The sequence below is a fragment of the Cynoglossus semilaevis genome, chromosome 19 (genome assembly GCF_000523025.1).
Source record: "Cynoglossus semilaevis isolate Cse_v1.0 chromosome 19, Cse_v1.0, whole genome shotgun sequence".
Lineage (NCBI taxonomy): Eukaryota > Metazoa > Chordata > Actinopteri > Pleuronectiformes > Cynoglossidae > Cynoglossus > Cynoglossus semilaevis.
Window position 1 is genome coordinate 575,585 of NC_024325.1, and position 14,812 is coordinate 590,396.

At 42.1% G+C, this 14,812-nt stretch overlaps 1 protein-coding gene across 3 annotated transcripts in view; it reads right to left on the reverse strand.

The window, feature by feature from the left end:
• The window catches only part of pcdh2ac (protocadherin 2 alpha c), a 14,796-nt gene extending 1,685 nt beyond the window's left edge, over positions 1-13,111 (reverse strand). Inside the window, exons 1-4 of one of the 3 annotated variants that reach the window (XM_017041698.2) lie at positions 10,217-13,111; positions 8,504-8,562; positions 5,517-5,602; positions 3,131-3,177 (exon numbers count right to left, since the gene is read on the reverse strand). In XM_017041698.2, coding sequence (XP_016897187.1) covers positions 3,131-3,177; positions 5,517-5,602; positions 8,504-8,562; positions 10,217-12,757 — 2,733 coding nt within the window. In that variant the 5' untranslated portion in view covers positions 12,758-13,111. Of the gene's footprint in view, positions 1-3,130; positions 3,178-5,511; positions 5,603-8,503; positions 8,563-10,216 lie in introns of all 3 variants that reach the window. The other 2 variants (XM_008332187.3, XM_008332188.3) reach the window with 2 other exon arrangements.
• Positions 13,112-14,812: the final 1,701 nt, after the last annotated feature.

Here is a 14,812-nt window from a genome sequence, read left to right on the forward strand (position 1 = left end):
CGGACGTCCATCCGTCTGTCCGTCCATCCATCCATCCATCCATCCATCCATCCATCCATCCATCCATCCATCTATCTATGTAAACCTGACAAACACATATGACAACCTTTAAAAAGCAGAGCATGTACAGTAAACAGAGGAAAAGCACGACGATAGAGGGAAAGCTAAGGGGAGAAGATATTTTCAGGACAGTAGTTCAGCCAAGATCACAGGAAGGAACAGGGGAGGGAATCAAAGCTCAAGTCTATTTTTTTTTTTTTTGTACAGCATTTCACAACGTGTTTGGCACATAAATGTTGGGCCTCTTTACTGGAAAAGATCTAGTATTCCAAGTTCCTGTTTTTGATTGAAATAAATGGAGATACAGCAGGAAGGGCAGAGAGGAAAAGGGAGAGAGACAGAGACAGGGTGAGTGAGAGATATGAAGAAAGATGGGGGCGGGGGTGGGTTCTGAACAGACATCGCTCTCAGGCCCTCACCAGTTCCTGCTGCGTTGACCTACTTTTAGGTCTGGATTTTATTTAGATCAAAAACATCTTTGAAAAGGATAGTTTTTTTTTTTTTTTAAATAAACTGTTAGTTGTTTTTTTTTTAATTATTTTGACATTGCTGGAAAATGAAGAAGAAATGATTTCCATAACACAGAAAAGTGCTGTATTTAAATAATGCATATAGTCAAGGTAAGCTCCAACACCAGGTGCATACAGTGTTAGGATAAATGAAATGCATAGGAGTGATGTCACCATAGTACATTGTGTCAATGGTGAAAATTTGCATTACTGCAGTGTTACGGTAAACTGATCACCAAGAATATTGGAAACACTGAGAAGGTGATATATTATTGAGCCATGACTCACCACGTATACTGATTATTTAATTTTTTTTTAAGTACATCGGTTCCTTAGAAAAAATTCTGTCAAGTTCTGTGAAGGTTTTCTGTTTGTAAAGCGCGCCTCTACTGCAGCAAAGTAAACGATGCATTTCAATTCATCAAAGCTGTCAGGTTACATGATGCTGTGATAGGATCTCACTCACGCTCTTGCGGGCTAAACATATTAAAATGCACAGGCATGATCCAATTTCGTACACCATACACGTTGGTCAAGGCCCAAGATAACTAACTCAGGTTCAATCAATTAAAAAGAAAAACATTATAATAATTCTGTATTTCATTCTGTGGTGGGAAACTATAGAAATTAGAAAATGTAAAAAAAAAAAAAACTCAAACACTTTAAAACAAAATATGACATCATATCTTACTTGCATGTACAGTAAGCGCGTGTCAATATGTTATTTAAGTTATTGATTATCCATATTTAAATCTATTTTGCGTGTCAACTGGTTCTTTTCTGTGTTTACGCTTAGTTCATTCATCACATAAATTATGCGTAAATGTTATTACAGTAACAGAAGTAGCTGTGTACGCATTATTCTCTGTGAAAGATGGATAAAAATATACAAATAAATAATGCTGGAGTGATGGGAGGTGATAAGTTCGGCTGTCTTTCTTCTCCTTTTGAGCAACAGAAGTTTAAATGATGTTTGTGTTATTCTTTCTTTTTTTCATTATCATTGCTCTTTTGCCCGCCCTGTTGACCACACGTTCCACTAAATGCTCAGACTCGAACTTTACATATTTATATTCTTTTCGTGCAGTACTTCTCAAATAGTGGGGCGGGCCCCCCTGGGGGGCCGTGGTGAGGTGCCAGGGGGCGACATCAGGGGCTTCCAATGAAATATGGACATAAGTGTACCACTGCTGTAACGCTTGAATGATGACAAGCCTCCAGTCACTAGGTGGCAGCAACTCATACAGTGGTTTGTACAGATAAAAATATACATGTTAAACATTTCTGTCCACAAGAGGGAAGGGGGGTGGGGGGGGCATGACAGAAAATAAATAAGAACAAACTGTTTTAGCGGTAGACTTGAGCTGTGTTTGTGTGTTGTTAGCTACACTGTTGGTAATAAAGGCAGTGACGCGACAAATATGACACAACAACTGATTATCAAAACCATCTGAAATTGTCAGTTATAAAATTCAAGTTAAAAAAACAAACTTAACTGTTGGTCATATATCGCTGCACTATTGTAATATATTTTTTAATATTTAGTAACATCCGGGATGGAGAGTCATACTCATATATATATTTTTTTATTGCTTGTATTGGTGCTGCCTCTGACAGAGAGGATTATCTGTAACTCTGCAACAGCTTCATAATGTTTCACAGCAAATATGTGACAGGAACAGAAAATAGGTGCTTAAAAAAAAAAAAACCCAGGACACTGCAGGGAGGGGGTGGGTTGTCATGGCACCTGATGAGAATCTGTGGGTGTTTAAAGCGTCTTCCAATCTAACCCAATGTCCTAAATTTAAAATAGAAGTTACTATGTCGTTTTGTCCCTCGGAGATACAGGAATCCATTATAAAACAAATCCCTCTGGTGGTTTTGTAGTACTGGCACAAATGTTACAGTTGCTTAATGACAGGCAGCACATCACAGTACAGTGTTTTCTGCAACCAACGTTTGGTGTATTATTTACCATAAAGCACAACGCGCCTCATTTTTCTGTTAAATCTTCTCTTTCTTTTGTTCTGTTGTTTTTTTTTCTTCCCTCCACAGCTCTCCATCTTTCCCTCTAAACCTTCCATACAGAGAAATGACAGGTTGCCATGGAAACTACCTTCGCCCACTCCCTGCTGATGGTGGGTGCGGCTGCTGCAGCAATCTCAGTTGAACGGTGTTGCCAGGCAACAGGTCACATGGTGTTCCCTAGCAACAACACTACTGCAGGAACCTGCCAATCCTCTTAAGCTCCCCTTCCTCCATCCCCACACACTTTAATTTTTTTTCCACCCCCCCTCCTACCTCCCTCCCAAAAATGTCTCCTCTGTTCTTCATCTCTGAATCTGTTATAATGTAACTGGATGTCTTCTTTTGGACACATCAGGAACTTCTATTTTCTGATAAAAGCTCTTTTTCCCTCTGGCTGCAGACCAACATTTTCCAGTCCACACAATGGGCCACTAACACATCAACAATGGGGCTGATGCGCTTCAATGCATTGCTACGTATTAGACAACTTATAAAAGAAAAAAAAAAAAAAAGTTGAAGAGGATACTGCAAACCTGTAAACCAGGGGTGCCCAATCCCTGGTCCGGGGACCGGTGTCGGTCTGTCAGTCATTTGGTACCGGGCCGCAGTGGGACACAGTGAAAAAATATACTTCAGTTTTACTAATTTACTTCAGTCACAAAGAATCCAGTCACATCCCTTTACGTTTTTTTTTTTTCTCATTGCAGCGTACCGTGTACTTCTGGAAAGTCTGAATGTTCCCTTCATAGTCAAGAAGAAGCAGGTTTCCTTCTGTTCCACAAAATGTCTGCAGCGAACTGACACCCCCGATGATTTGACACAACCTGTGTCTCAAACAGCTCTTTTCAACAGGAAGAGTAAAGAACCTGCACTTCCTGGAGACAATCTGTCACCGACTCGTACGCTGATTGACTGTGATGCTCTGCACATCAACCTCAAGTCTGTACCTACGTCCTAATTCCTGCAGCTAGACAGAAAATCAATCCGTAGCAGCTTCTCTGAGGCACAGGGGGATATCACAGCCAAGAGCACATGGGTGTCTTTCTGTCGGCGTTTTTTTTTTTTTTTTTTAACAGACATTTCGGGGGTAATTAGTCGTGTTGATTATGAAAAAGTTACCACTTCCATCACCGCGCTTCTATTTTTGTGCCAGGGTTTAGTCGACTGTCTGTGTTCGCGGGCTTTACTGTGTCATTCGTAAGTGAAGGTAACAGTGTTAATCGAGATCATGTCGCTGTCACATTAATTATTTTGCCCACTTGTCTAGACAAAAATAAAAGCTAAAGATCCCGCTGCTGCTACCAGAAGTTAGTACCACTTCCCTGTGTGCAAACACAACCGAATCTGCAGTTTGGTCATTTTTGGTAATCAGCATTTTACAGGGAAATATGTGGAGGTAATTTAAAAATAAACAAAAAGCCTTCAATCTAAGGTTGGTTCGGAGCAGGGGTGTCAAACTAATTTTGATTCACGGGCCGCATACAACATAATGGGATGTCAAGTGGGCCGGACCAGTACAAACATAACAATGAATGGATATTTACTATTATTAATTCATTACTTATGAAATATAATTTCATAAGTAATGAAATATAATTTTCCCAAAAAATCCTGATCTGAACATGAATTATTTGTGCATTTTTTTTATTTTTTTAATTCATCAAACGGGCCTGATTGAACTACCTAGCGGGCCGGTTTTGGCCCCCGGGCCGTATGTTTGACGCCCAGCAACATGATCTTCTGCTATTGGAAGAATGGTGGAAAGGGGAGGCAGAGCCAAGCGTGCAAGCTTGAGCATCACAGTGTAGCTGTAGCACACGAGTGATTTCATATATTGTTACTGTGATCGCTATGCTGATATTTTGCAAAGAATTCAGGGAAACTCAACAGACAAGTATGAGTGGTTAAAGGCTGAAGGCAGAGACCAGTACTTATGCATGAACTTTAGATGATACAGCAGTGGAATCAGCAATGAAGGGATTTGCTCTCCAAATATACAGTTGGATCTGATCAGAAACGTATTTCAGCAATCATGGGGTTATCAAATGAAGCAAGTTGTGATCAGAACTGCAGAGAAGGTCACGGGAGATACCCTCGAGGTAATGGCCTGTTTTGAAATCGTAAGAAACTGACACTGCGGTCAAGACGTCATGTTAGCGTAAAACTTTTTTTCGGGTTATTCACCAGGACAATGGCGAACCTCAAAAATTTAAAGAGCTAAATCTGCTTAATCTGCTGTTCCTAAACTGCTCAAAACTCAACAAGGGTGACATGTCTCAATCTACTGTTGCTGCAGTAACACAACACTACTATGTAATAATACCGGCCAACCGATAGTCGCAAAATAATCGGTAAAAATCGGTATTGTTTTTTTTTTCCTCCGATAATGAAACCCCGATAACGCGTAGCCTGGGTTTCGGGACCTAAAAATAGTTTTGAATTGAAAGTGAATTATTGTCATTGTGTCACAGCACACAATGGAACCCAAACACCTGCATACTGTATATCTGTATTGGTTGATATTGGAATCAGATATGAAGTGTTTGGACAATATCGGCAAAAAGTTCATATCGGGCATCCCTAGTGTAGGTGTTAAGAACTTAGCATTTTGGTTTCCATATGTCTCTATTTGAATGTCATACCAAATGTAACTGGGTCACCACAGAGATAAGGGAGACTTTTTTTAACCTAACTCTAATCTGTTCTAGCCTTATGCCCCTGCTGGCACTGAATCAGTAAGAACACTGTTTGTACAATATCTCATGCTGCGTCTATCACTGATTTAATAACCTTAAATCTTAATTATAAATAATACATTTGGCAAAGCCTGAATAACTTCAATATTGTATTTACAAAAAATCCCTCCCCCACCCCCCCAAACATGCAATACAATATTAGAACAGCGACATGTTACCTTACCTGCAGCGCTGGAAACAGTCGGCCAGTTCTGAACCAACATCCCTGGGGGTCCCTGCATAACAGAAGCCTCCTCCATTCGGACAGAACTGAAAGAAGGGGAGACAAGCTTAACGCATCTGAGATCTACGATGTAAAAATATTGGCTTAACGCAGCGTTTTTCAACCTTGGGGTCACCTGAAATATCTAGTAATAATTAAAAAAATAATTATGATTTTTTTTTTTAAAACAATTATTATTTTGTTTTGAAAACTAATGTCTAAAACTAATGGTTGCTAGAAATTTTCTGATGTCACAAATCAAAAAAAAAGGATGATAGTTAGATGGATGAATGGATGGATGGATGATAGATGGATGGATGGACGGATGGATAGATGGATAGATGGATGGATGAATGGATGAATGGATGGATTATGGATGATGGATGATGGATGATGGATGGTGGATGATGGATGATAGATGGATGGATGGATGGATGATGGATGGATGGATGGATGATGGATGGATGATAGATGGATGGATGGATGATAGATAGATAGATGGATAAATGGATGGATGATAGATGGATGATAGATGGATGGATGGACGGATGGATAGATGGATAGATGGATGGATGAATGGATGAATGGATGGATTATGGATGATGGATGATGGATGATGGATGGTGGATGATGGATGATAGATGGATGGATGGATGATAGATAGATATATGAATAAATGGATGGATGATAGATGGATGGATGGACGGATGGATAGATGGATAGATGGATGGATGAATGGATGGATGGATGGATGGATGGATGGATAGATAGATGAGAAGTTTCAGTATTCTGTACTTCATGAATGAGACTGGTGGCCCACGTTATGAGCTGTCTACACAGAAATGTGGGTCACTGATGTCGGTGCTGTATATGCAACAGTGCACTGTGTAAAATCCCATCCCAGGTTTGACAGGGTTACTGTGAGCCATCTCTCTGTCCGCACAGTAACAAATTGCAGTGATGACTTCAGTTGAACCATGTCATGTTGCCATGCTTTGATAACATGATACAACACCATGGTACACCCTCCACATCACGCCATCATCAACCAATTAAAATCAACTGATGTGGAACAGAAGACAGCACTGCGGAGTAATAAACACTGTAAGCGTGACATTCTGGAGATTCTACACCACCAGTATAGGACTAGAGCAGTGGTTCTCAAACTGTGGTACCAGCGCTCTCTAGTGGTACGCGGGGAAAATTCATATTTTTCACATTTACATTTTCAATTGAATAAATCTGAAACATACCATGGACAATTAATACAACATTTAGAAAAAAATGTGTCGCTACTTGTGAGATTATGAAATAGGTCTGTTTTTTTAAAAAATTTATTTGGTTGTTTTTTCGCGAACGTGAAATGAGCAGGGGAATTCTAATGTCGGTCATCACAGTGGTACTCAGTGAGCTCAGTGTTTTATCAGGTGGTACAGAGTATAAAAAGTGCATTTCAGGAAAATAAAGCTGTGCCTTCAATTCTGACTTTATAGGATTTTGAGTGCTCTACACCCTAAAGTGCTTTAAAAATGTTCACTACAGTGATTTATCCATGGCTTCCCAGCTTTTCTCACATAAAAAACCCCCAGATTTTTAAAAAATATTTCCTTTTATTTACAGTAACATCATTTTATTATTAAATTAAAAATTAAATTAAATTTACTGTATGTTGAAATTGTTCAGTATAAGCATGGTCAAATGTTATTAACATTTAAATGTACTGTATGTTGAAATTGTTCAATATAAGCATGGTCAAATGTTATTAACATGTATGGGAAAATATAGTTATTTACCTCAAAGCAATGCAATACGTTTAACAGAGGATCACATTAATATTTTATAAGAACCTTTTAATTTTATAATTGATCTCTGTTATGCTGGACTTCAGTATAGCCCATGTCCACAACAAGTGGACCGTCACTGCCATTAAAAAGTATTATAAATGACATGATTACTATCTGAAAAAAAAGCAACTTTTTTTTTCCAGCTCCTCTAACTTTACACCCAAACCTGTGATTTCTATTTGTTTTCCTTTTTTATGCATTTATTTTTTTTTTTTTTGAGTTGCATGACGTTGGACTACACATGCGCATAGCATCAAAAATGTAGAATCTGGGAAAGGTCACTGATAGCCCATTTGTCCTTCATGGATCCTGCCTGAAGTCTGGAACTCGGGGGGGGGGGGGGGGTGGGGGGGGGGGGGGGGGGGGGGGGGAGCAGTGCCTCGAATGTTGATGGCCTACGTTATTACTGCAGAGGTGGAGTGCTGTGCTGCCGGTTACAGCTGCTGCACATGGCTGTCTCCCGAAGGAGTTCGGGATATAACAGATGCCACGGAGGCACCAGCAGTCATCCCTAATCTATTTTCCATTATTAATTTAAAAGGAGAGAGCTTCAGTGCTGTGTCCAGCAGTCTGTATTGACTGGGATATTGACATAATACACAGTTATCGTGTGCCGTCACTAAACTGGAGAAAGAAAAAAAAAAAAAAATCCAGAAAATGTTTTCACACCAGGTAACACTGCATTTAGCCCCTTAAAAGCTTACAAAATAAAATATAATATATGACACATATTAATTTCTATATAAACAGTTCATTTATTTAATTTGTGTTTAAAAAAAATTTAATTAATTTAATATTTTCTGGAGCAAGGATGCAACCATTTTTTTTTACTAGGTCAACCTTCTATTAAATGGAAAAAAAAAAAAAAAAAAAAAAAAAAACAAAACCTGCCACTTGCTGACAACCATCTGTTCAACCTGATTCCCACTACAAGGTGTTGGGCCAATCGGTGCTTGCTATGTGTTGGTGAGTCATAGTGTCGGTGTCTGATGTCTCGGCGCTTTGAAGACAAGGTGTAAACTGTGCGGGAAGAATCTGTGAGGGAGCGTTACGTCAACGACGTGATCATAACTTACAAAGAGGGTAAAGATGGAAAGTGCTTACCTCTGCACTCCTGCCCTCAAAGATGCAGAATATCTCCAGTCAGCATTTGGGGCTTTTGGCTGAGGGGAAACAGAGAGAGAGAGAGAGACAGAGAGACAGAGGGAGAAAGTGAAAGTGGGTTTAATTTGCACTCATACAGTGCAGATCTAGGATGGGCCCTGGCCTCATCAATTAATCATGAGACATAACCATGATCTGTATGTAGGAGCACTGCAGTCGTGTCCCCCATTACAGGAGGCCCGATACACGCATGCGTCCACGCTGACATCATCCATGCAAGGACTTGCAAAAGGGCACCCACTGAAAGCCATATTGATGAGGCTCTGAAAAGGTATGGGCTTTGTAGACAGCTGAAGTTAATCTGTTGGCTGACTTCGCCCGACCTAGAACTCTATTGAAATTGAAGGCCAGGAGAATTCATTTTTCCATTGCGGGAAAGGAATACGAATAGGGAGTGTCGTTTGTCTTACAATGACATGATCTTTAAGGTTATCTCTATATAAAAACTCACATGAACATCCTCTGGAGTTGGAGTTGATTTCTAATGAACGAGAGTAACATTGTTGCTATCTATAAATACCTGTAATAAAAAAATAAATATATATTTAATTTAATGTTTGTATTTAGAATTGTATGCATTCATGTAGTGTACACATGAAAAATACATTATTAAAATATGTTAATAAAAAATACATCACATAAAAATGAACATATGTACTGCTGGGTACACGCTGTTCCCCAGTCAAGTTCACAGAGTACTTCATTCGGCCGGTAGGACCAAGACGTGTGAGTAGATCTAATTTGCGTTTCTTTGGAACACTCAGTTTTCTTATTGCATTACATTATATCATGTACTGTATGTGGAGCTAAAACCAAAAAATGAAGGTGATGCATCCTGGGTTAAGTGCAATTTTATTCCGACAAAGCAATCGTGACTGCGTTTGGCAAATTAAATCTGTTGTGAGTTTTTTTTGTTTTTTTTGTTTTTGTTTTTTCAAATTAGCATATAGCATTTACAAAATGCAGAAAACGCTGTAAGAAATCTCATAGATGATCTTAATGGATGATGTCCTTCTGAGACCAAATATTTAATTCCCTGAGTAACAGAGGAGCTAGGTCATTCTAACATTTATTCAGGCCGAGTGAGAGAAATGAATTTGTGAAAGACAACGATACAAACAAATACTGCAACAGTTGTCCACTTATTATATAAAAACTAAGCCTACTGATAAATGACTTATTGCTAGAGGTTTTCTGGTGTTCTGACTGTACTTCTGTATGAACCAACTCTCGCTGCGATATGGAGTCAAGTACTTTCTTATTTACTCAGCTCTAGTGTTGTGATAGTTGGTACTTTGGAAGCAGTCGCAAATACATACATACATACATACATATGCAGAACACCAAAAATACACAATGTTCTTGTTCGTGCGAATGCGATGAAACAAAAATACACACTGTTCTTGTTCGTGCGAATGCGATGAAAGCCTTAACTGATATACAAATCGCTATATTATCAGGAGGCCAACGAGTCCCGAAAGCATTCAGAGTGATGCTAACGTGATGTGAGCGTTGAGCTAAACTGGGTACAACGCGTGACTTACAGTACTTACTTCCTTCACCGTAGTTAGAATTTCAACACTCCAATGTGGAACCGAAGAGTTTCATTCCGTGTAACATGGGCGTAAACACGAAAGCAGGAAACTAACTCACCTCTGGGCAGATTTGCAACGAGGCATCAGGCATACTCAGCCTACGCACAAATCCACTTCCACTGGTGAAGAATCGGTCAGCGCCGCTACCCCAGGTGCCACTGATGGGACGTCCGGTGTTGTAGAACATGAACGTGTCACTGCCCGAGGTGGCTGTCAGGCAGGTCTTGTAGCAGTAAGTCTTTGTGAGGGAGCCGTTGCCCCGCACTTCGATGTAATGAGGCTCCACTTTAAGGTCTCTCCGAAGCACCACGTTGTTGTTAGGTTGTGCCCCGGCTCCGCCGCCGCCAGCCCCGCCTGCACTCACACTGCTACTCCCACCATCTGGCGGTGGCTTCTGTGACACACAGCAAGGAGAGCAGGACCCTGGCTGGGTGCAGTAGGCATGACAACGGACAATGGCAAGCACCACTACGGTGACAAGGAAAACAAACGTTGTGGCACTCAAAGCCACAATCAGGTAGAGGGTCACGTTGGAGAACCGCAGTGTGCTGTGAGGTCGGATGATCCTCTTGGGGTCAGGGGCCACTTTGGGGGGCACCTCCATGACTGCCACATTAATGGTAGCGGTAGAGGACAGAGCCGGCTCCCCGTGGTCCTTTATGAGAACGGTGAGAGCAAAGGACGTGGAGTTGTCCTCCAGAATCCTTCGAGTGGTCCTGATCTCACCAGTGTGTTCGTGCACCTTAAACAGGTCCAGGTCGGTGGCCGTTTCCAACATGTACACTAACCAGGCGTTTGGGCCGGTGTCTGCATCGTATGCCACCACCTTGGTCACCAGGGCACCGGGCTCTGCATTCTTCTGCACCGTTTCCAAGGAGCGCGTCCCGTTACCTGGAGGGTTTATTATCAGCGGCGCGTGGTCGTTTTGGTCCATTATGTAAATGTAGACAGTGGCAACGCGGCTCAGTGGAGGAATGCCCCCATCCTGGGCTTTAACCTGGAAGTGGAACTCTCTGAGTGATTCATAATCGAAGGGCCTCAGGGCGTAGGCCTCGCCTGTGTCGGCCTTCACGGACACGTAGGAGGTGACGGGGATGCCGTGGTTGTTGTCGTTAAGGACGGTGTAGGTGATGCGTGCGTTCTCTTTGATGTCTGCGTCTTGAGCTTTCACAGTACACAAAGATGCCCCGTGGGCATTATTCTCCGCCACGTACACCGTGTACGAAGTCTGCTCGAACCGCGGCGGGTTGTCATTAACGTCGGCTACGTCCACCTGTATGGTCTTCCGGGAGGAAAGGGGCGGATTTCCTCCATCTGTGGCACTCAGAGTGACATTGTAGGCATCAGTGGTTTCACGGTCCAGGAAGGCAGAGGTGACCAGAGTGTAGTAGTTTCTGAATGACTTGATCTTGAAAGGAAGGCCTGCCGGTATCTCGAGGCTTACCTGCTTGTTTGCACCGGAGTCGCGATCAGTGACGCTAATGAGGGCAACGACAGTGTCTGCACGGGCGTCCTCCCTCACAGGGCTCGACAAGGAGGACAAGACGATCTGGGGGACATTGTCATTCACGTCCACCACTTCCACCACCACCTTGCAGTGGGCCGCCACGGCCCCCGGTCCTTTGTCCATGGCCTGAATGTACATCTCGTAGGAGTTGGTCTCCTCATAATCGACATTGCTCCTCACACGGATTTCTCCCGTGTTAGTGTCCATGCTGAACATCTGTCTCACCCTCTCCGGGGTGTAGCTGCTGAAGGAGTAATACACCTCTCCATTGGTGCCCTCGTCCAGATCAGTGGCGTTCAGTTTGATCACCAGCGTGTCTTTGGGCGAGTTCTCCAGCAGTTTCACCTTGTACACCGAGCTGTCAAAGAGCGGAACGTTGTCATTGGAGTCCAGGACGCGGACATTGATTTTGGCAGAGCCTGTTTTCTCAGGTGTCCCCCCATCCACAGCACTTAGAATTAACTGGTGGTAAGGTGTTTGCTCACGATCAAGAGGCTTTTTGAGAACAAGCTCAATGTGCTTTGTGTTTATTGAAGGTTTGTTCGATACCAGCGCAAAATGGTCATTTGTGCTGAGCTGATATATACGAACTGAATTTGACCCGATGTCTGGGTCCTGGGCGTGTTCAATCGGGTAACGAGAGCCCGGCAGAGCAGCCTCTGTGATTTCCAGTTGATACTCGTCGCTTGGGAACTGTGGCGCATTATCATTGGCATCAACAATCTCCACCTCGACGTGATGGACCTCAGTGGGATTTTCGACCATCACCTCCAGGTTAATCAGACAGGGGCTGGACATGTCACACAGTGTTTCTCTGTCGATTCTCTCGTTGACGAGTAATTTCCCATTTTTGGGATTGACAATCACATAGCGTCTGCCACTGCTGGAGGTTATCTTCAATTTTCGGCTGGAGAGCTTCCGAATATCCAGTCCCAAGTCATGCGCCACATCACCTACCAGTGCCCCATTTTCGAGTTCTTCGGGAATAGAGTATCGCAGTTGTCCAAACGAAAGGCCACAAAATAAGAAACATATCACAAAATAAAAAGGCACAATATTCCCTCTCCACATGCATATCCCCGCCACAGCCATTGCAAGCTCAGAGGATCCGCAGACGGATTAAACGCACCCTTCCGTCTTTTTAGCTTGCAGTACCTTGCGTCCCAGCTCCTCATTAAGGTGGACTAATTCGTCTCCCGGTGAATGAAAGACACGCGGAGCATCCATAGCGTTTCTGGGCTGTGATGGGTTCTCTCCAGTGCATCCATGTTTCCTTTGTCCGCGGTGTGTGTGTGTGTGTGTGTATATGTGTGTGTATGTGCGTGTGTGTGTGTGTCTGTTTCTTTTTTTTCTTTTTTTTTCCCCCCCGTCTCTGGTACGCGCATCTGACGGGTGTGTTTCCCTGCTGCAGGAGCTGTGGAGTTCGTAAAGAAGGACGGATTTTCCACCGAAACCGGAAGTATGATAATTTCTTTCAAAGTTAAAGACGTGGCACTGGAAAGGTGTCATGACTAGTACAGCTCTGGTTACTATCTAAAAGCATAATTAAATAATTTATAATAATAATGAATCATAATAATGATTTATTATTATTTTTCATTATATTGAATAATAAAAAATAATTTAATTAAATTTTATTAAACTCACACAATTTTTGGATTTGCCAGTGCATCTGCTATTGATTTATGTTATTTTGCATTGATTGAAAAAAAATCATTCACACAATATTTAACATTATGCATAGTGTATACAATCAATTATAACCCAACACAAATGCACCATAGATGGAACCTGTCGATTATGTCTTTTAAGGTAATAACATTTATCTCCTAAAACTATTTTATTATACTGGCATACGCCAATAACAGGTGCGAATTTATTTTTCAATCATTATTTAATATTAGTAAATCCATTTTATATTCAAATATTAAAACGTACAGTACACGCTATTTATTTTGAAACGACTGGCCAGAAGTGATTGAATTCAAACCAGCCGACTTGACCTTGAAGGACAGTCTCCCACCCTAGCGCACTCAGACTCCAGCGCTCCCTCCTCTCTCCTTGCTGCGGCGCAGTTGCCCCGCTCTCCTCCTACCCCCTCCCACCTACCCGCCCACCTCCTCTATCACCCATCCTTTTGCGACGTCGGTGTACGGTCTGGAAGATAATAAACGACCACCATCACCACAATGAAGAACCCCCCCCCCCGGGAAGAACTGGGTGAGCACACACACTGTGCCCTTGAAAAAACCAGTCAGTGAGGTTATCATTAAAACCATACAGCTGCAGAGAATGTAGGAAAAATGACAACTCAGAATATTTGAATATTAAGAATAATTATACTGTGAAATTACGCGCGTTACTTTTGCGATGTTGATGCTTATACTACATGGGCACATCGGTCGAAGAACACCAAACATGTCACAGTCTTCCTCCCGTGTCTCCATACAGAAATCATATGGATGCTATATCAGTAGCGCCCCTCCTCCTTTACTGCGCCCCCCGGAAAGCAAATGTTTTGCTACAGAGAATCGAACGCTCGCGTCCGCATGGATCACTGTCAGCGTCAGACCTCGGACTTCCATGTCACATCATCATAATAAGGAAGCCCGTGGCCGAGGCGGACAGATGTGCCATTTCCTCTCTCTGTGTGTAATATATATCCCGAGGAGAAACCTTATACAGTTGGTGTAGATGACTGTGGTCACGGAAACCAGACGTGTGCCATACTGCACGGACTGACTGCAGCCGTACGATAAAGAATACTGCAGGGGTAGAATATTCAGCACATATATTAGGTGAGATACTTTTTTTAATCTTAAGCAGTGAAATGTGAAGATTTGAGATCACTGAAAAAACCTGTAAAGGGTTTTATGATAGGAAAAAAAATTAAAAATGGATTCAGGTTAGTTTCTGTTTAAGATTTGAAGAAAAACTTGGGCATTTTTTTCAAAGTTTTACATGCATCAACATGAAATACAGTAGGCCTACAGTCAATATACAATAGAATATTTTTAACAATTAAGGAAGCTATTTTAACCCTGCAATAGAGGCCCCAGTTTCCCCTAAAACAGTACTTCTCAAATAGTGGGGCGGGGGGCCCCCCTCCGGCCCCCCCCCCCCCCCCCCCGCAATACCCATGAAGAA